Source organism: Stegostoma tigrinum, chromosome X (assembly GCF_030684315.1).
Source record: "Stegostoma tigrinum isolate sSteTig4 chromosome X, sSteTig4.hap1, whole genome shotgun sequence".
NCBI classification, from domain to species: Eukaryota; Metazoa; Chordata; class Chondrichthyes; order Orectolobiformes; family Stegostomatidae; genus Stegostoma; species Stegostoma tigrinum.
Window position 1 is genome coordinate 17,472,438 of NC_081404.1, and position 22,160 is coordinate 17,494,597.

At 44.4% G+C, this 22,160-nt stretch overlaps 1 protein-coding gene across 3 annotated transcripts in view; it reads left to right on the forward strand.

Annotated features, from left to right (window-relative positions):
• Positions 1 to 22,160, forward strand: part of LOC125448310 (formin-like protein 3) — a 158,487-nt gene that overhangs the window by 114,991 nt on the left and 21,336 nt on the right. For all 3 annotated transcript variants that reach the window (XM_059643348.1, XM_059643349.1, XM_059643350.1), the window contains exons 15-21: positions 2,176 to 2,265; positions 5,651 to 5,775; positions 7,365 to 7,567; positions 11,804 to 12,038; positions 13,093 to 13,161; positions 15,342 to 15,422; positions 20,328 to 20,457. In XM_059643348.1, the coding sequence (XP_059499331.1) occupies positions 2,176 to 2,265; positions 5,651 to 5,775; positions 7,365 to 7,567; positions 11,804 to 12,038; positions 13,093 to 13,161; positions 15,342 to 15,422; positions 20,328 to 20,457 (933 nt within the window). The remainder of the gene's footprint in view (positions 1 to 2,175; positions 2,266 to 5,650; positions 5,776 to 7,364; positions 7,568 to 11,803; positions 12,039 to 13,092; positions 13,162 to 15,341; positions 15,423 to 20,327; positions 20,458 to 22,160) is intronic.

Genomic DNA, 22,160 nt, shown 5'->3' on the forward strand with positions numbered 1-22,160 from the left:
TGGCCCAGGTTAACAACCCCAATCAAAGATCCCATAGACAGTGAAATCCACCCGGTTCCAATCATTACAGTACCCCTCTGGATTCATTGCCTGATCAAATCCCACACTACCTGACAATCTTTGACCCTTTCCTCAAGATCAACAAAGAATGCTAGACTCGAGTACATCTTACAACATTGTGTTTCCATGGGGCCTAATCTCTGGTTAAAAAATATATACAAATGGAGTTTGAAGAAATTCTTGATCCTGTTCGAAATGGCAATATTTTGTTATAAGTAGTTGCAGTTCTTCACTACCTGGGAGGTTTTTTTTGCTTCTCCTGCCTGGAATGCATTCTGGGTAAAATTGCCTGTTTAAAATTCAAGCCAATTGTTACAATGCCCATGGAGACCAATAACCTTCAAGAAAACGTATGAATTTATCAGCAACCAACACATGGGATCGCACGGAAGATTTCAAGTTTTAAGACTTTTATTGTAACAATCAGATTAAAATCAGCATCAGCTAAGCATTATTTAATAGGCAACTAACACACTAAACTAGAGAAAAGGTATTCCCCAGTATTATCTTAAGACAACCAAAATCTCCATACCACATTTGTACATTCCTCTGCACCCTTGCGCTGAAAAATGGCAAGGAACGTTCATGCCACACAAATAGCAGGCAGTGAATTTCCACTAAGACATGATCTCACGACTACCCCTTGACATTCAATGGTGTTACCATCACTGAATCCCCCACTGTTAACATCCTGGTTTACTACTGACCAGAAACTGCACTGGATTTGACACATAAACACAGTGGCTACAACAGCAGATCTGAGGCTAGGAATACTGCAGCAAGTAACTCCCTTCCTGACTCTCCAAAGCCTGTCCACCATCAACAAGGCACAAGTCAGGAGTGTGATCGAATACTCCCCATTTGTCTGGATGGGTACAGTTTCAACAACACTCAGGAAGCTTGACACCATCCAGGACATAGCAGCCCACTTAATTGATACCACATCCACAAGCATCCACTCCCTCCACCACCAACGCTCAGTAGCAGCAGTGTGTACAGTCAACAAAAAGCACTGCAGAAACTCACCAAGGCTTCTTAGACAACATCGTCCAAACTCATGACCACTTCTATCTAGGACAAGGGCAGCAGATATATGGGAACACCACCCCCCTGCAAGTTTCCCTCCAAGCCACTCACCATCCTGACTTGGAAATACAAAAATATATTCCAGGGCCAAAAACCTGGAACTCCTTCCCTAACAGTATTGGGGGTCAACCTACAGCACATAGACTGCAGCAGTTCAAGAAGGCAGCCCACCCCTACGTTCTGGAGGGGCACCTAGGGACAGACAATAAATGCTGGCCCAGCCAGTGACGCCCACATCCCATGAGTGAATAAAAACTCTCCACAGAATTGTAGTCATGAGTAAAGCCCGGAGATCCTCTTAGCTTCATCAAGCTGAATTGCTCAGTATCCTCATAAATATGAACTGTTTAAGCATAATTGTAAGCTACTCTCTGGTGAACCCGTGATCTTGAACTCTTCACAATCTTTGTTTCTTCAAACGGAGTTTTGACCCCACTGGACCTCTGCTGGGTGGTCTTCCACAAAACTTTCGGCCTGACTTCCTCGGAAAGCCTGGAAGCAGCAAAAACAGCTCCTTTGTCCTTTGAGCCCTGGTGTTAAAACTGACCCCCCATTTCAATATGTTTCAACCCGACCTGTTACCATGGCAACTGGATCACATGAGCCAGTCTCCTTTGTATAAGGTTATATATCCCTCTCCAAACAGCCCTGGCCTTGATTCAAGGTGACGGTTTAAAATGCAACCATCTTCTAAAGCATTGCATTTGTATCACCAGGGAATCAATGCAGGGATGATTGTCCATAATTGACTCAAGGCATGCATAGCATAAGCCTAAGTTTTAAAATGAAATGTAATGAGTTACCTTGTTCCAATATCTCCAGCCTGTTGTGCCACCAATTGGTCACAGGCTGGCACTGGTCCCTCTGGAATAGCTCTCATCCTGCATAATCCCACCTTCTCAGTACAAAGATGAAAGAAAGGGTGCACTGGGATGTAGAGCCACAAATTGAGCTTGAAGAAGTAAGGTATCTTTCACCAAGACAGGTGTGAACTGGAAAGATTTTAAAAACGTTTGTCTTTTCAAACAGGTCAAGCACCTCCTCCCCCACCACCACCACCTGCAGCTCCGCCGTTACCTGGCTCTTCACTTTCTGTTATCCTCACCTCGGGATTGGCAGGTAAATAGTTCATCTGTTTTCTGCTGTAATTAAACTTATTGCTGCAACTACCTTTGTCAAAAGGCAATGTACTGCAAGGTATTGGGCATATAAAACGTGGTTTAGCAGAACCACGTTCTGGTATGTTTGACACAATGCACATAGCTTTCGTTCTTGATGTGATCAACCACTATATTTGGAGCACTTTTTCTTTGCTGTTGTCCAATTTTGTTTCTCTTTATTCTCCACTGAATCCAGTGTTATTCTCTGTTTCTGGCCCACATGTGACTACAGACCCATAACAATGAGTTGGCACTTGACAGCCCTTTGAAATAGCCTGGCAGTTCAAGGACAGTTAGGGATGGGCAACAAGTGCTTGCATTACCAGGGACCTCCACATCACAGGAATGAATTTAAACCAAAGTCTCCACATACCCTCCCTATCTCTCTAACCTACACCACCCACCTACACCCACTCCCTATCTTTATCACCTCCTCCAGCCCCCTACATCCCCTCCCTATCTCTGTCACCTCCTCCTGCCCCCTACATCTTTTCCCTATACTCCTCCAGTATCTCCGCATTGCTTCAATTCCAGCTACTTGAGCATCCTCAATTTGAACTGCTCCTAGGCCTTCAGCTATTAGGATGTATAGGTCCAGAATTCCCTCCCAAAAACTCTTCAATCCTTGACTAGCTTCGCTTCTACAAGATGCCCATTAAACGTCATCTATTTGACCAAGCTGTTGGCCACTTGTCCTGATAACTCATTGTGTGGCTCAGTGTCAAAGTTTGTTGTTAAAGGTGTTATTTAAATGTAAATTGCCATTGGCAGTGTGGAACTGCAGCCAGCCCTGTGAGAGAAACTGTCAAATGACGAGATGATGCTTGAATGCGATGAGCAGGGTATTTGGTCATTGATTGTCGTGTGGGTAGGGTAGATGGGGAGCTGGGGGTAAGTGGGAGAGGCAGGACTCAATCAACAGCATTGCAGCCTGATTTTTTCCATCCATTTGCAATCATGATACAAACTAGGGTCGTATTCCTTGGAATTTAGCCATTAAAATGTAATTTGATGGAAGTTTTCAAGACATTAAATGGAGCATTTAGGATAGAAACCCTTCCCGCAGCTTGCCAAATGAATAACTGGGGAGATCGCATGAACAATGGAGCCAGACCTTATAGGGGTAAAATTCGGAAACGCTGCTACCACCCTTGGTGTTTAGAAATTGGAAACTCTCCCCAGACAGCAGTTTATATGAGGTCAAATCTCATTTTTCTCAGGTCACGTACTGAGGAAGAGCAGACGAAGATGGATGTTTGTTTGCAGGCTGACCATGTTCTTTTGAATTGTGGAATAGGCTCGAGATGCTGTATGTGACTGTGTGGCCAACTGCGCCCAAGGCTTGATCCTGTTTGATTAGCCTTGCCAAACAAGGTCATGGGGAAGGGCTGGCCAACTCTCCCTGTCATATTTTCTTCCCATTTTGTGGATCTCCAAGCAGAAACCAATGTGTTACCATGGCGATCAGCCAGTACAGAACCTCCCGGCAGCCACCCACCGTTGAGGGAATGTTGACAGTAGTGGAGTAGTGGCATCACTGGGCTAGTAATCTAGAAAGCGAGGCAAATGCACTGGGGACATCGCTTCAAATCTCACTTCAGGAGTTAATTCAATGAATCTGGAACTGAAAGCTACACTTGATAACAGCAACCATGAAACTATCACCTAGTTCACTAGTGCTCATCAGGAATGGAAATCTGGTGTGGTGGAGGGTTGTTTTTCAGACTGGAGGCCTGTGACCAGTGGTGTGCCTCAAGGATTGATGCTGGGTTCACTGCTTTTCATCATTTATATAAATGATTTGGATGTGAACATAGGAAGTATGGTCATTAAGTTTGCAGATGACACAGAATTTGGAGGTGTAGTGGACAATGAAGAAGGTTACCTCAGAGTACAACAGGATCTTGATCAGATGGGCCAATGGGCTGAGGAGTGGCAGATGGAGTTTAATTTAGATAAATGTGAGGTGCTGCATTTTGGAAAGGCAAATCAGGGCAGTACTTATATACTTAATGGTAGGGTCCTGGGGTGTATTGCTGAACAGAGACTTTGGGTGCAGGTTCATAGTTCCTTGAAAGTGGACTCACAGGTAGACAGGACAGTGAAGAAGGTATTTGATACACTTGCCTTTATTGGTCAGTGCGTTGAATACAGGAGTTGGGAGGGCATATTGCAGCTGTACAGGACATTGGTGAGGCCACTTTTTGAATACTGCATGCAATTCTGGTCTCCCTGCTGTAGGAAGGATTTTGTTAAACTTGAAAGGGTTCAGAAAAGATTTACAAGGATGTTGCTGAGGTTGGAGGTTGTAAGCTCTAGAGAGAGGCTGAATAGGCTGGAGCTATTTTCCCTGTAATGTCGGAGGCTGAGGGGTGACCTTATAAAGGTTTATAAAATCATGAGGGGCATTGATAGGGTGAATAGAGAAGGCCTTTTCCCTGCTGTGAGAGAGTCCAAAACTAGAGGGGCATAGGTTTAAGGGGAAAGGGGAAAGGTTTAAAAGGGGCCTAAGGAGCAACTTCTCACACAGAGGGTGGTGTGTGTATGGAATAGGCTGCCAGAGGAAGTGGTGGAGGCTGGTACAGTTACAACATTTAAAAGGCATCTGTTTGGGTACGTGAATAGGAAGGGTTTAGAGGGATATGAGCCAAATGCTGGCAAACAGGATTAGATTTAGTTAGGATATCTGGTCGGCATGGACTAGTTGGACGGAAGGGTGTGTTTCCGTCCTGTACATCTCTTTGAGTTTTAGTCTGGCTTACATGTGCCTCCAGACTCATGGCAACATGATTGATTCTTAACTGCACTCTGGCCTCAGAATCCAGTTCTGGACCAATTAGGGACAGGCAACACACCCTGGCTTTGCCAGCAATGCCCATATCCCATATAAAGAGAAAAAAATGGCCTACTATTGTTCTGAAGAGAGTATTCCCCAATCCTACCCCACGAATTGCTCAACCTCATCTTACCTCCCCCCCCGAATATTGATGGCGATCAGTAACCAAATGAGAGAATGTAGCTACAGTGAGACGAGGAAAGTTTGGGTGAGGTTAGCCAGAGCAACAGAGATGTTTAAGGGAGAAATGGAATAGATTTGTTGAAAATAATGAAAGGATGGTGAGGAGTGGAAGTGTTAAATATCATCTTTTACCTAAAGCCAGCATTTTGCTTTGTAGCAATGTGGTCCATCCAATCCAGTCCCTTGTACTCATTCTAACCACAATTCCGATCCACTTATAGGGACTGTCTGGAGTGGAGGCCACACACTGTGCTTTCCAACTCCAAGGCACTACAGGCCTCCCCCTCCATCTTTTGCATTGTTATCCTTTCTTTTCTCCTTTCAGCCATCCGGATAAAGAAACCGATCAAAACCAAATTCCGTTTGCCGGTGTTTAATTGGATGGCTTTAAAACCCAACCAGATCAATGGGACAGTCTTCACCGAAATCGATGATGAAAAGATATTAGAGGTAAGTCGGGTGATTTATTTTGATTAATCTTGCCTATTTTCTTGAAACCCCCTCAACCTCTTTGCTTCAAATGGAAACCACCACAAGCGACATGGGTCAACGTGGAGGGCTGTGGAGCCCTGAAAAGGTCAGGGCAGATCTCAGCTTGCATTCTCATCCCCTCTGCCTGCCCAGCTACCCTCTTCACCCACAAAATATATTGAGCATTGCAAATGGCCTGATTCACTTTGCTGTCCTGAAGTTCTCTTTCACTGTTCCAAACTGCGGACGCTTTTGTCCAGTCTGTCCTGGGTGTGAATCTGAACAGCCTAAGATTAGCTCAATATGGGTGTATGATGACAGTAGGCTGTTGATTGCAGAGCTGCACAAGTGTACACATCATCTAGGCTAACAACGGGAAGAAGGTACAACAAGCATAGACAGTGATGAGATTAGATACTACAATCCATTGCCCATTATCTTTGGTCACATAGACCCAGAATGGGTGAGGATCAAGGATACGGCAGAATTGTTTTTGAAACACATTGCCAGAGCAGGGCCTGTTTTATTTTATCCCCTCTCCCTCCCCCAACACTGTGGTTGACATTGGGGTCAGGTATTACCTGTGCAACCTGGTCTAGAGACAGACTGGGGACATAGAATGAAATAGCATCCAGTTTTTCTCCCCTAGAGATCTGATTACCTTGGCGAGATTTGGTTTGCATAAAATGCCTTCCCATATTAAGGCTTTGTCCCTGATGTTAATGGTGCAAACCAAACTGGTTGAGCAGGTAGTTAAAATGGAGTGGGGAACTTGGCTTGCTACCACCCTTGTTTCCCACTCTGATATTGCTATCCCAGCTCCCAGGCAGTCTCCATGTCCTCTCCAAGCCCAGCCCAAACTCCATCCTCCGGCTCTTCCCTCCCCCATATACATGACAACTTTCAGACAACCTCTATCTTTCTGCCCAATCTCTGTACTCACCTCCATCATAGAACATAGAACAGTACAGCACAGAACAGGCCCTTCAGCCCACAATGTTGTGCCGACCATTGATCCTCATGTATGCACCCTCAAATTTCTGTGACCATATGCATGTCCAGCAGTCTCTTAAATGACCCCAATGACCTTGCTTCCACAACTGCTGCTGGCAACGCATTCCATGCTCTCACAACTCTCTGTGTAAAGAACCCGCCTCTGACATCCCCTCTATACTTTCCACCAACCAGCTTAAAACTATGACCCCTCGTGCTAGCCATTTCTGCCCTGGGAAATAGTCTCTGGCTATCAACTCTATCTATGCCTCTCATTATCTTGTATACCTCATGTATGGTGTGAGAGACATATGTAGGAGAAATGCAGCTGCAGAAATGAGAGACTTAGATTAGGAGGATGGTATGTGTCAAAATGAGACAGAGAGCTGGCAATGAAAGTGTGAGAGAACTGAAGCAAAAGAAAGAAAAGGTGGAACATGAGCAGTCAGATGCACACAGAGAGAAAGTTTTTGGAAAGACAGGCACAGTTTGGGGGAAAGAAATCCTGTGAGCACAGGAGTTGGCCAAGTATAAAATAATAATAAAGGTGTTTATCCGATCACTTTGTGCTGTAGGAGCTTGACATGGATGAATTTGAAGACCTCTTCAAGACGAAAGCCCAGGGACCCTCCATTGAAATCTCCTGTCAGAAAAGCAAAAGTGCGCAGAAAGCACTGAGTAAAGTGACGCTGCTCGAAGCCAACCGAGCAAAGAATCTCGCCATTACACTGCGCAAGGCTGGCAAGACAACTGAAGAGATTTGCAGGGCCATTCAAATGTATGTTGTAAAGCCTTCAGACCTCTTTGATTGTGTCACTTGAGTGTGAAGTGTGGGCTGGCACCTGCGTGCATTTTGCGTAAATCGTTTTGCTCAAACCACCCCTTGCTCCCCGCCTCCCCAGTCCAAAATTGCTCTTGGATTTCTCCCTGTATCTGTCAAAAAGAACTTTAAGCTTGTGATCTATCACACAGATCCAGCCACCGGGTGGGATGGGAAGAGGGTAAAAGTGTGCCAAAACCCTCCAAATATTTGTGCTATGAATTCAGTCTCCTTTACCTCTCACACCCAGCTTCTAATCCTGCCATTGCCCTGCCCACTCTTCACCCACCTCTGAATATGCAGTTGTGTCTCTGCACTATTGTAAGGCAACTAAAGTGCTGGGGCTGTAAAACTGGAATTACTATCCCACTGGCTATTCAGGAGTGAAAGTTGGCCCTGCCAAATGCAGGGTTTTCTTTTTCTGAGCAGCTCAAATATCCCTCTTCACTGGCATTATCCACCTTTGGGCGAATGGCTGAGGTTTTTCCAGTTGTCTCATGATCCCCCTCCCACCTTCCCATAAGCTCTGGGGTTATTGTGGCTGGTTTAGTTAGAGGGGTAGAGCCAGTTCCCATTCCGTCACCTAGCCTCTGAGTAAAGTTTCCTGTTGACATTACTTAGGCCTACAAGCCTCTGATAGGCTTGAATTGTTTAACCAATGGGAAAGCCACTCAATCTGTTCGTAAATCATATTCCATCTACGCTCCTCTCCCACCCCATTCACTTATCTGTTTATTTCTTTGGACATAAGAGTGTCTGGTTTTGCTGGGTTTTTTTTACTTCATGGGTCGTTGCTTTGACATTCACCAGTCTGATGCCTTACTGCCTTCTGTCCAATGTGATCCGCTGCTTAAAAACCTTAACCTTAGCAGCGTTCAAACCTTAACGTTTTTAGAGAAAGTATGTGTTGTTTGTCTCCGAGGCTTGTTGCAATGTTTCTCTGCCTGCGTTTTGATCTTTCCTCCAGTGAACTGGATGGAATGGCTGTATCCTTCTGCATGTACTCCCGAAATCATTCTGAGAAGGCAGTATGGGTGGACCCAGCAGTAAGCTGGGTGTGTGCGACTCTTGTTCAGTGATTGTCCTTGCTGCAGCGTTTGGGGATCTTGAACTCAAAGGGTCTCTTGATGGATGAAGGAGGATTGTCCGCGTAAACCATCTGTAGGAATGAGGGGTGTGCTAGTAGCTTCTCGGGATCCTTGTAGTCCCATCGCTCAAATCTCTACATTTCTGGACAAAACGTTCTCTGCAGTGCAGTCTCCTGTGGAGCTTGTAAAGGGCCAGCGGCGTCTGCAAGGAGACACCTCCCAGGCACAGTAGAGCTATCCATCGCGAATGCTTCAACAATCCCCTGTGATTGTACTGTTCCTGACTTCAGACTGCACTGACATGGAAAAGAGTTGCACGATCCTGATGTCAGGATTTACAGACCGTGCGGATGCCTGAAGCAGTGCCCGCTGATGAATTATCAGTCAGCATGCAGAGTAAGCCTTCCACCGGGGACTCTGTGCATCAGCCCAAGATACCAAATTCAGGCTGTCCAGGCACTTCTATAGCAGCTGGGCCAGAAGACTGGCTGTCAGGGGCACCTGCCCCCTTGGGATTCCACTGCAAACTCAGCACACCAGTGGGGCAGACCCATGCAACCACCAACATACCCGACCCCTGGCATCGGGTATCAGGAGTGGCATGATTGATGGCTCCCACCACACGCACGTGCAACACCGAGTGGAAAGTAGTGTGAAAGATTACACCAGTGATATTCATTGAATGCATTGAAATTTGAACCCAGATATTGCTCTTAGTGATGTTGCTAAATGGATAATTCGGAAATTCAGAGGCCATCCATCAGTCCATTTCGGGCATTGAAGATTTCAAGTTCTTTTACAATGAGAGTTACTGTTAGTGCTGTGGGAACAAAGGAATATTTTACATGTTAATAACCCAACAATAATTTTCAGTTTAACTCTCCAGTTGCATGGAGTATGCAAGGAAAAGCAGCTCCTGACGAAGGCCAATGATGAGATGAAGAAAGTCACTAGCATGAGCTCATCACGGAGCTGGTGGGTTAATAAGATGGCGGCAGAGTAGAGGGCTAAGCCCAGAACTTGTCGGCTGACCTGTTGGCTTTCTTTCTCTTTTTTTTTCTTCTTTTTACTTTTGCTCTTTTTTTTCTTCTTTTTATTTTCTTTAAAGACTGGAGAGTAGCAGGTGAAGAAGGAAGCCTCTGGCAGCAATGCCAGGATGAGCTGGACGTGGCTCCACCCGAGCCCGGGGTCTCCCAGTGAGCGAGGAGCAGGTCTCGCGCTGATGCCCCTGAGCCGGATTTGCAGGCTAGGCTGAGGCTCCAGGTCTGCAGCTAGGCCCAGGCACCTGAAGGAGGAGAAAGGCATTCTTGGTCTGACATGGCAGTCTCTCGGTGTAGTATTCTTGGTCCGGCCTGGCAGCCTTGTCCTGGCATGGAGTTCACGTCACCTTGTGGCGGTCGTCTTCAGTTTCCAAATGTTCCAGCGGCTCGGCAAGTGGTCTCGTCGGGCATGACAATCTTGTTCAACAGAGGCTTCTGGCCCAGTAATCCAGCGGCCTGGCATGCGGTCTTTAGGGTATTCCATCGTTCCTTAATCGGCTTTCCCTGAGCCCAGGAGCCGTTAATTGAAATATGACGGACTTTGTCATAATTTTACTTTTTTTAATAATTACGTATGACTTCTACCATTGATGTGTGCGCCGTGGTGGGGCGACTTATAAAACTTTTCACTATATTTTTCATGTAAAAGTACACGAGACAATAAATTTGTATTCGTTTAATTCAATTATTTATTTATTTAAGATGCAGTTGGCAAGACACATGCACATAAGGAATGTTTTGAAGCAGCTCGGTGCCCTTATTGCAAAGTGGCACATGTTGGTGCCTGCTGCAGCTGGTTTCTTCCTTTCATTGGCACAATTTTTTCCTTTTCCTTGCTCTGGACCTTTGGGCGTGACTTGCAGATTCTGCTGTTCCATCCACCAAGCATCCCTTTTGAATTACAACATTAATTTATAGCATGCTTCAAGCAATTACTTTCAAGATATTCTTGCAGTTAGAATGTGCAGTTGACCCCTTCACTCGATCCAAACCTTTGATCCCAAGTGTATGTTGGCTGATTGTCTTTTTGCATTGAACTTGGGGGGTGCTATTGGATTACCCACAGTATCATAAAATGGCAAGTGCTTTGACCGATAGTGTTGTGTATTACAGTAGTCTTGTAATGGGCTGGTTGGCACCCATTGATCTTGATCCAGGGTCACCCTGGCAAGCACAAGGCCTTGGAAGAGAGACAAGCAGCCAGCAAACAACTCCTCCCCACCAGAAAAAAAACTTTACACGGTGATGCAAGTGTGTCATATTGTACCAGGCCTTTTTGGATCTTTGTTTAGCGCTTCCCAAATCTATTGATTGCAGTGCCTGACAGTATGCTTGATGGATGGACATCTGTTCATTAATAACTGGACATGGGGTCATCCTTTCTGTGTTGGTGAGCTTTGTTCTACTGGCTTTCAGCTGCAGTGTGGCAAGAGAGGCATAATAGGCAATAATGGATACCCTAAGCCTTTGAGCAGTCAATCTACTGTTCCCTTCTGTGGGTTCACTTTTAAGATTAAGGCATTTGGTGTGCCCACAGAAAGCAGGCATTTATCTGCATGATTCTGACCAGCTGCATGGGTACAGACCAGCTGAACTGGTTCAAACCTTCACAATTTGCCCAGGGCGCTGCCACGCATCAGAGAACTGAAACTGCCGCCTGGGTACAGTTGGTAATTTGACACGCTCGAAGGAAGCTGGCAAAGAAATATTGCAAAAATGCTGTAAAATTTTAAAAAATGAAATACTTGTATGAGCGGGACTTTAAATGCCAATTCTGACCACATTCGCAAGCTCAACAAATGCCAAGGCATGAATTCTGCGCAATATCAGCAAGCAGCCATTTGGTGGCGGAAAATGTTTTGCATGCGCTACAAAGCCAGGCAACAAATACGTGCTCTGAGGCATTCAGGTAAAATGACTTGCTTGAAATATTCCTGGAAAGTAAAAGGCCCTCTGCCCCTCCACCCTCTTCCTCTGAGTAATTTTCAGTTGTGAACTCTTGGATGACTGTCTTATGATTTGCGTTTGGTTTAGCGGACTAAAGCATTGCCTTTGCCCTCTTGTAGGTACGATTTGAAGACTCTACCCCTAGACTTTGTGGAGTGTCTGAATCGCTTCCTGCCTTTAGAGAACGAGGTGAAGCTTTTGAGGCAGTACGAGAGAGAACGGAAACCACTCGATGAACTGTCCAACGAGGACCGTTTCATGCTGCAGTTCAGCAAAATTGAGCGTCTGCCTCAGCGCATGACCATCATGACATTTGTCGGGAACTTCTCTGAGAATATTCAGATGTTGAATCCGGTAAGTCTCCTGCCATCTGTAAACCAGCAGTGATGGAGGTGGGTGGAAGGGACAGCCATGTTTCCAGTGTTTAGGATACTGTCCAGAAAAAATAATCCCAAGCATTAGGGCAACAGTATTTCTATTTCCTCCTCTCATGGGACGTGGACGTAGCTGGCAAGGCTGGTATTTGTTGCCCATCCCTAATTGTCATTGGGCCGAGTGGCTTGTTTGACCCTTTCAGAGGGTGGCTAAGAGTCACCTACATCACAGTGGGTCTGGAGTGATGTGTAGACCAGACAGGGTAAGGGTGGCAGACTTCCCTTCCCTAAAGAATATTAGTGAACCAGATGGGTTTGTAAGACAATCAATGATAGTTGTAATGTTTGCTGTCACTGTGACTAGCTTTATATTCGTCGTTTATTAATTTTAAACTTCAAAAAGCTGCCATGATGGGATTTAAGCCAGAGCATTTGCCTGGTTTTCTAGTCCACTGACATGACCATTGCATCACCATCTCCTCCACAGACAAAAATCTGAATGTTTCAGAAGAAACCCAGGAAGCTACATATTGTTATAGTCCTGACTTCCAATGGACCAGGATGATCACCAGCTCCCTCACCATCCACTTTACCTGCGTTCAGCTGTGATGGCATTACGCGGTGGCGATTAGCCTCAGCATTTAAGCATTTGAATACAACTGGCCTATTTTTCAGCTCAAAGTAAACGGCTGGAATATCATTTTCTGTGAGAGATTTCCTGAAACCCTTCATTCTCAGAATCAATCCTTGTTTCTTCCAACTAGCTCTGTCCTCCTTCTTCTCCCTTCATCTTTTACTTCATCCTTTTCCTCAGTTGCGGATTGCTGTTCTCAGTAACCTTGGGCTCACCGATTGATACCTTTGACCGTCAATTGTTCACAACATGTACCTTTTGAATTTACTGGTGAAGTCTGTGAAATATTGTGCTTCAAAATCTTTGACAATGGATTTTATACAATTACCCTGAAATTAACATGACTATTCCAATATATGTTATCTGAAGGATACTTAGTATTATAAATGCTTTCTTCCAGCAACTGAATGCAATAATAGCTGCTTCTGCATCCATTAAGACCTCACAGAAGTTGAAGAGAGTGCTGGAGGTGAGTGTGCTTTCTGTCGAGGTAAAATCTGTAGGCTCACGCAGTCACAGAAATCATACAGTGCAGCATGTAGGAAGCACTGTGGCTAATTTGTGTACAGCAAGATTCCACAAAGTAAATGATGACTAGGTCATCTGTTTTATTGAGTTTGTAATCCATCACAGAAATGGGCCATGTAGCCCATCAGGTTTATGCTGGTAATATTGAATCAATATTGGCCAGGACACCAACAAGCACTCCCTGGCTCTCATTATTGTCCATGGGATCTTTTATAACAAGCTGACAGGACAAACAGAGCCTCAGTTTAACATCTCATCTGAAAGACAAACACCACCTCGGAGTGCAATACTACCTCAATAGTGCACTAGGAGCATCAGCCAGTATTACAAGTGGAATCTTGAGGAGGAGTTGGAGCAGTCTCTCTGAGCTGCTGGCTGAACAGCCTCACATTGCATTGCCTCCTTTTGGGAAGGCCCACCACATCTCGTTCTGCTTGGGCAAACCTGAGTGCACCTTTACACTGGGAGCAAGGACCCAAAAGCTACTGACCAGTTAGAGGTGTCCCTGGGGAGGCAATGGCTGTCCCCAGGATAACTGCTCAAGGCCTAGGATAGCTGCTGGACCCAGACCAGAGGTGAGTGATGGCAGGAGAAAGATTCAGAGTGTGGGTTTGTTAGCAGGGGGAGTGACTGTCAACAGGCCACCCCTTCCCGATGCTAGGTTCCCCGATTAGGCAGTGAGAGACTTTGAGCAAGGGACTCTTCTCTGGGAACCCTCCAACAACCCCACACTGGTTTTCTTCTGTCTGCTATGTAGCTTGTTCACCACTGAAATAATACTAGTGAGGGAAGGATAAGGCTCTCAACTAAACATCCATTGACCAGTTAAGGGCCTAAGTTGGCCGTGGGATGGGAAGGCTGTTCATGGACCTTCCTGACATAGACATAATTGTAGTGGAGTCCTTACTTGCCACCCTTCTGTCTGATTAAATGCCAATCCAACCACCAAACTTGCCACAGCGAAAAAGGCACGGATTCCAGCCTATGCATGCAAATAAAGGCCATTCCAGGAGCCCCAGTTGTGGAACTGAGTTCTGCTTGATCACTGGAAGCCCTTCTAATAGTTGTCATGTCACAAAGGAGCAGTGGAAAGCCATAAAGGAAAAGGACAGCCCTGAACCCCAGCTTTGACAACCAGAGGCCCCAGCAACAGCTTCTGCTGAAGGGCCACAGCTGAAGGGAAGTGGGCCACAAATGCCTGTACTGAGACTGCTATTGGCCTTTTTTTTTGTATTTGAACACCAGTGGCTAGGCCAATGTTTATTGCCCATCAGTAACTGCCTTGGAAAAGGTGGTGGCTTGCTGCCTTCTTCGATAGCTGCAGTCTTTGGGGTATAGGGACACCCACAATGCTGTTCGGAGGGATTTTGACCCAGTGAAACTGAAGGAACGGCGATATATTTCCAAGTCAGGATAGTGAGTGGCTTGGAGGGGAACCTTCTGGCAGTGGTGTTCCCATGTATCTGCTGCCCTTGTCCTTCTAGATGGTAAGAGTTTGCAGGTTGGAACAGTGCTGTCGAATTGGCCTTTTGTGAGTTGCTGCTTTGCACACCGTGTGTGTCAGTGGTGGAGGGAGTGGATGTTGAAGGTGGCAGATAGGATGCCAGCCAAGTGGTGCTGCTTTGATGGCACCATGCCTGTCCCATTAAAAAGTTGTATCTGTGCCAGTCTGTGGGGGGCTCTTGTGATAATGTCCCTGCCTCTGTGCTACAAGGCCCAGGTTCAAGTTCCACATATTCTAGAGTTAAGTCACAACGCATCTGAACGAGTTAGTTAAAAATATCTACAATCCAGGTAGACACTGGTCAATACTGTGGATGTGTTCCATCTGCTGTGGACTTTTCCCCTGAGTGAAGAAGTCTGGGTTCAAGCCTCACCTGCTGCAGAGCTGTGTGATCATATTACGAGTAGGTTGATTTAAAAAGAAAATCAGTGGTCACGAGTCAGGGGAGCTCTAGTGGCACAGTGGTAATGTCCCTATGTCCAAGCCAGGAGACCTGGGTTCAAGTCTTACCAGTGTAATATCATCTCTTAACAGTTGGTTAGGAAACATCAATGGTCTTTTGTGATGATGAATCTCAAATGTACATAATAATGTGTCTTTTTCCTACCTCTCTGCAGATAATTCTGGCACTTGGTAACTACATGAATAGCAGCAAAAGAGGAGCTGTGTATGGTTTCAAACTTCAGAGTTTGGACCTGGTAAGTATTCTATCCCATTTTATCTCTGCAGGGTAATCTACTGCTAAATACAAGCATTCAGCTTGAATCAAGTATTTTTTCATTAAATGTACAGTCATATCTTTGAAGTGAGCAGATTTAAAGTATGTCCCACACCCATAAAAAGAAGCCTATTAATTTTGAATTGATTGTGCTGGCAGCTAAAACTGGCAATTCAACTTGTGTGACTTTTTTTAAAAATTCTTTGATGGGATGTGGGCATCACTGGCAAATCCAGCATTTCTTGCCCATTCCCAGTTTCCAATCTTGCTGGGCCATTTCAGAGGGCAGTTAAGAGTCAGCCACATTGCTGTGGGTCTGGAGTCACATGCAGGCCAGACCAAATAAGGATGGCAGGTTTCCAGCACTTCAGTGAACCAGATGGGTTTTTACAATCAATGCAAGTTGCCATGGTCACCATAACTAACATTAATTGGACTTCCACTGGGGATTTGAACCCATTTTAGGATATTACTCTAGGCCTGTGGATTGCTAGTGCAGTGATATTACCACTCGGCCAGCATCTTCCCAGAGTCTGACGATGTGCAACATTGACTGTTTCTGAATTTTCAAGAAGTCCGTTCTCACAGTAAAAGACAGCAGTGAGGCTGTAAAAGAGAAACCATTTCACTTCTAGCCTGCAGTCTGATCAGTGGCTTGAGTGCACCAGTCTCTCCGCTAACCCAAAGACTCATTTTAACCCTGGTGGCAGAGACTATGTCCCATTGTCATTTCTAGTATCAGCACCACCGTCCCCCCCACCCCTTCCCTGCATATGTTAGCCATGTCTGAGTTACTTTATGGTGGTCTGACATTCAGAGCACTCAAAACCATCTTGTGTTTGCACCTTTTACAGTGAGGAGACTTCAGAGAGAGAGGGAGAAAAAGATATTCACCTAGTCAGTTCCGACTGGACTTAAACACTAGCTCCAGAGACACATAAGAAGTTTTGAAGCTAGTTAACTTATTCATTTCTTCCTTGCAACTCTCCTCACTCTTCACCCCACCCCACCATTACCCCAGGATTAGTTGCTTCTGGACAAAAACATAACTTTGACTAAATATAGAAGCTCAGTATCAAAATCACATTCCATTCACTTGCATTTTATTGACCAAAACAGGATGTGCTGGCCAACTGTTTATTTCATGGGTTTGAATGTTAAAAAAAGCATCCAGACGCTGTCAACAGTTCAGCCTGTGATCGATGCATTTAAAGAGGTTTTGAGAAGAGGGAAAAAGAGAGACAGGAAATGAGAGAAGTGCATGGTGAACCAGAAAGAAGGGAGAGCACATTACAGACATGGGTCAGACATTCTGTCCAAGCTCACCACCTGAGATGTTAACTTTTAGACTGTTTGTTTTTATCAGTTTTCCCATGGCTGATTAGCTTGCCAAAGATCCTCACCACCCCTCCCCCAAACCTTTAACTTTCATCACTCCACCTCTCCCCTCCCTTCTGTAACTTTTCCCCCATTTCCTAGCTAGAAGCTGGAGGCTAATCTGATCAGGGCATATAAAATGTAACAAGGATTCACAAAGGAGCATAATTTTAAAACTAGGTGAAATTAGGAAGCACTTCTTCACACTTTAGTGGAAGCTGGACCTTGATTTTCCCATCAGGTGCCAGATGCTGGAAAACAATTGAAGTTTTCGAGACTGAGATGTATAGATTTTGTTGACTCTGTGTATCAAGAAATATGGAGCAGTTCAGGGACAACAGTAGGGGTACAGACTAGCCATGATCTAAGTGAAAACTGGAACAGGCCCAAGGGGCTGAATGGCCTCCTTCTGTTCCTTCAGACATCTCTCAAGGAAGTGGAGACATTAGTTCTGTTTAAAAAAAAAGGTTACTACAATATTTCTGTTCTGACTTCAGATTTCTAGCATCCCAGTTTTATATTCTTGCCATCAAGACATTTTTTAAAATGAAATCTGTTTCTATGTAAAATGTTCTCAAAAATGATTTATTTCTCTCAAGATTAAAACCATGGCCTTTTTATATTAAATAATTTCAAGTTTGCCAGTTGGCGATTTGTCATCACTTATTGGCAGCCACTGGAATCCAAACACATTTTCTACAAGGCAAGTTCAACTGCATGGTTAATATTTTCTGAAACTGTCTCTTGAAGCCAAAAAGCCTACTGTATACTCACAACTTAGACCTCCCAGTCTTCGAAGAGAGGGAGGCCAGGCCTGTGGGATTTTGTTTTATAAAATTGAGCACGCAGCCTACAGGATTCCAACCCTTTGTGAAAATGGCCGGAACTTTTTTTTTGCTTTTTGCAGATAGTGTTCAAGAATATATTTTGAAGCCGATATGCTGATTTCTGAAGGTTTTATTAAAGCAATCAAGGTCTTTACGAATAGGTTTAAGCGTTGACATACATTGTGAGCTTGATGGTTGAATAATAAATAAATAAAGGTGTCTGGAACTTGCTGAACCTGATTTCAGTCAAAGGGTCAAGTATGCCAACTGCGCATGTTACTCGCATCATATTATTCTGACTTGTAGGAAGTCATTTGTGGAGAGGATTTTTCTTTTGTTTTCAAAAGTGAAACTGGTATGTAGGGAGGTTTGAACCATATTTTAACTTTCAATGCTGTTAGTTGCTTGAAGGAGCCACCCTAGCAACCATTGTGCTGGGATTGGTCAGGTGCCTCTCGGAGGAAATTGCCATTTCAGGTTCACAAGAGGGCAGTGGGACTAAGGCAGTAGTCATGTTTTTAGTTGATCTTGAATATCTTTCTCTACCCCAGTGTGAGTGCAACTTAGTCAGTTTACTGAATTGTTACAGAATGCTAAATGATTAAGGAAGGTTGAATCTTAGAATGGCTTCAGCATTGAATGAGGCTATTTGGTCCATTGTGCCTGTGCCAGCTCTCTGAGAGAAAAACCTCCCCTACCCTTTTCCTGCACATTCTTTCTTTTCAGATAATGATCCTCTTGAAAGACTCAATTGAATTCACCTCCCCTACCCACTTAGGCAGCACATTTCCAGATCCTAGCTACTCGCTGTGCTTTTCCTCCTGTGTCTTTTGGATAGTTTGCTGATCATCTTAAATTGGTGCCTTCTTGATCCTGACCTTTCCCTTTAATAGGAGCAGTTTCTTTCCATCTATTCTGTCAAAATCTATTCCAATTTTGAATGTCTGTGAAATCTGTCAACTTTGCTTTTCTTCAGGTGAACAGCCCAGTATTTCCAATCTATCCTCATTGCTGAAGTTCTTCATTCCTGGAATTATTCTTGTAAACCTTTAGTACATTCTCAAAGCTTTCATGACCTTCTGACAACCCTTTGTGATGAGATGGGAAAGTGATTTGTGAAGGGTACATAAGGAGCCTACAAAGGGATATAGATAGATTAGATGAGTGGGCATAGATCTGGTAATTGGGGTACAATGTGGGAAAGTACGAAACTGTCCATTTTGACAGAAATAATAACGAAGCATATTATCTAAATGGTGAGACTTTGCAGAGCTCTGAGATGAGGATAGATCTGGGTGTCCCAGTGTGTGAATCACAGAAGGTGAGTATGCAGGTACAGCAAGTAAACAGGAAAGCTAATAGAATATTATGTTGTATTGTGAGGGGAATTGAATGCAAGAGTAGGGAGGTTACACTTCAGTTATCCAGGTTATTAGAGAGGTCGCACCTGGAATAATGTGTGCAGTAGTGGACACCATACAAATGGATGTTAATGCATTGGGAGCAATTAGAAGTTTACTAGTTTAATCCCCGGAACAAGCAGATTGCCTTATGAGGAAAGGCTAGACAGGCTGGACCTGAAGTTTAGAAGAGTCAGAGATGACTTCATTGAAACATATAAAATCCTGAGGGGACTTGATTGGGTGGATGTGGAAAGGATGTTTCCTGTTGTGGGAGAATCTAGAAATGGAATATAAGAACTAGGAGCAGGAGTAGACCATTCAGTCCCTTCACCATTTAATACGATTGTGGCTGATCTCATTTTGACTCCTACTTTCCTTCTTGGGGTCATAGTTTAAAAATAAGGGTCACCAATTTAAGACAGAGATGAAGAAACATTTTTTTTCTGTGTGAAGATTGAGAGTCTTTGGAATTTTCTTCCTCAAGAGGCAGTGCATGTAGAAACTGTCAATATTTTTAAGCCAGAGAGAGATAGATTCTTCATTAAAAAGGTAAAGGTAAAGTCACCATAGTCCTATGCTGTTCTTTCATCAGAGACATGATTGGTAATTGTTTAATCTGGGGGTCACCACACCTCTGGCAAGGGGAAAGGTTGAGAAGGATGGATCTTCAAGGTAACCTCACCTGGAACAGGAAGTGAACCCATGCTATTGGCATCACACACCAGCCATTCAGCTAACTGAGCTAACCAAGACCCCAACCCTACCCCTGCATTCTTGATGACCAAGGGGATGAAAGGTTATCAGGGACATGCAAAAAGGAGAGTTGACATGAAAGTCAGATCAGCCATAATCTTATTGAATGGCCAATCTAAGTGCCCTCTTTTTGTCCTTTGTTTGTTTATAACCCACCCATGGTCCTCCCAACTTCTCTCCTACCCCCACCGTTCTCTCAGTTCCCAGTGGGGGAGAAAAATGCCTTTCAATGACTTAAGCTCACACAGAAAGAGTGACTACTTCTAGACGATATGACCTATCAAGCTGGCACCCATTGAACAGCGGAGCAAATTTGGCACAGGAACTGGTTTGGATTGGGCAGGGGATGGGGCCAAGGGCAATATTGTAAGCAGATAGTTGCTGTTTGGCCCTTTCTCAATTTGACACCATGTGAAGAATTTGATAATGAGTCAAGAAGTGACAATGTTTATGAAGGATGCCTAGGGGTGTGATATAAAAGGCGGACTGATTCTCAGTGATGTGAAATGTTTCCTGTTTGCATAGCTCTTGGATACTAAATCCACTGACCGGAAGCTGACCTTGTTGCACTACATTGCAATTGTCATAAAACAGAAGTACCCCAGCATTGCCACATTCTGGAGCGAGCTGCACTTCATTGAGAAAGCAGCGGCAGGTGAGTGACGGCATTTGGGCTATTCCATACTGTTTCGTGCTAAAGGAAAGATGGGCTTTGTTTTGCTCCATATGAGGCTATTCCCACCTCAGAGCCTAGATGACATTTGAATGGCCCTGTTACATATGTGCTGAGAAATGGGTTTGGAGCAGCTCACGCCGACCAGATCTACTCTGTCTCTGCAGACCAAGCAGGAAAGGATTACATGATAATCATGGAGTGAGTCCTTTGACATGGTGTCATGTGATCTGACATCACTTCCTGTGGTGCTGTCAGCTATCTAAGTGAGAGCTGTTGCCTTTATACCAGGGATGAAAGACCACGGTTTTGTGCAAGGACTGGAGAAACTGGGAAACGTTGCCCTTTAAACAGAAAAAGTTAATAGGAGATTTGATGCAAGTGTTCAAAGTCGTGAATGGTCTCAATGAAGAACGTAAGTTGAAACAAATTCCAGTGGCAGAAGAGCCAGCTAGCAGAGGGGCACTGATTGGTAAAAGACCCAGTGTCAAAAAGTTTTCTTCTGGACAGTAAGCTTGTTGTGATCTTGAGTGTGCTGCCTGAGAGGCTGGCAGAAGCAGATTAAGTGACAACTTTAAAAGGAGAATTGAATAAACACCTAAAGGGGGAAAGAACAGGAAGGACAGGGTTTTCTAAGATTACAAAGTGATCTTGATCAAATGGGTCAATGGGCTGAAAAATGGCAGATGAAGTTCAGTCTGAGTAAATGTGAGGTATTGCATTTTGGTACAATAAACAGGAGTAAGGCTTATGTAGTTAATTGTAAGGCTTTGGGTAGCATTGTAGACCAGAAGGATCTAGGGCTCAGGTACATAATTCTTTGAAGTTTCCCTCACATATAGACAGGATTGTTAAAAAGGCATTTAGCACACTTGCCTCCATTGCTCAGTTCCTTGAGTATAGGAGTTGGGAAGTCATATTGAGTTTGTACAGGATATTGGTCAGGTCTCTTCTGGAGCACTGTGTCCGGTTCTGGTTCCCCTGTTATAGAAGGATATTATTAAATTGGAGAGGATTTACCAGGAGGTTGCCAGGTATGGAAGATTTGAGTTATAAAGAAAGGTTGGATAGGCTGGGACCTTTTTCACTGAAGCGTAGGAGGTTGAGAGATGACCTTTTAGAGGTTTATGAAATCATGAGGGTATGGATAGTGTTAATGATAGGTGTCTTTTCCTGGGATGGGGAATTTAAAGACATGGGGGGAGCATTTTAACGTCAGAGGAGAGAGATTTAAAAAAGACATGAGGGGCAATTTTTTTTACACAGGGTGGTTTGCATGTGGAATGAACTTCCTGAGGGAGTGGTGAATGTGGGCACAAGTACAACATTTAAAAGACATCTGGATAACTATGTACATAGGAGAGGTTTTGACGGATATGGGCCAGGAGCAGACAGGTAGGACTAGTTTACTATGGGATTATGAACTGGCATGACCAAAGGCTCTGTTTCCATGCTGTATGGCTCTATGATAGGTACATTGAGTAGCTCTTTCAAGACTGATTGAATAGCCTCCTTCTGTGCAGCTTCATTCTAAGAACCTGGCATCAAATGGAATGGAGGTAACTTCTCGAAAGGGTGAAGCAAGTCAAATGGCAAATTGTTTTAGGTGGTTAATCCAACATCTCCTTGTGATGATTTCGAGTGTAATTGACAGAACTGCACAGGAAATAGCAGAATAGGCCAGG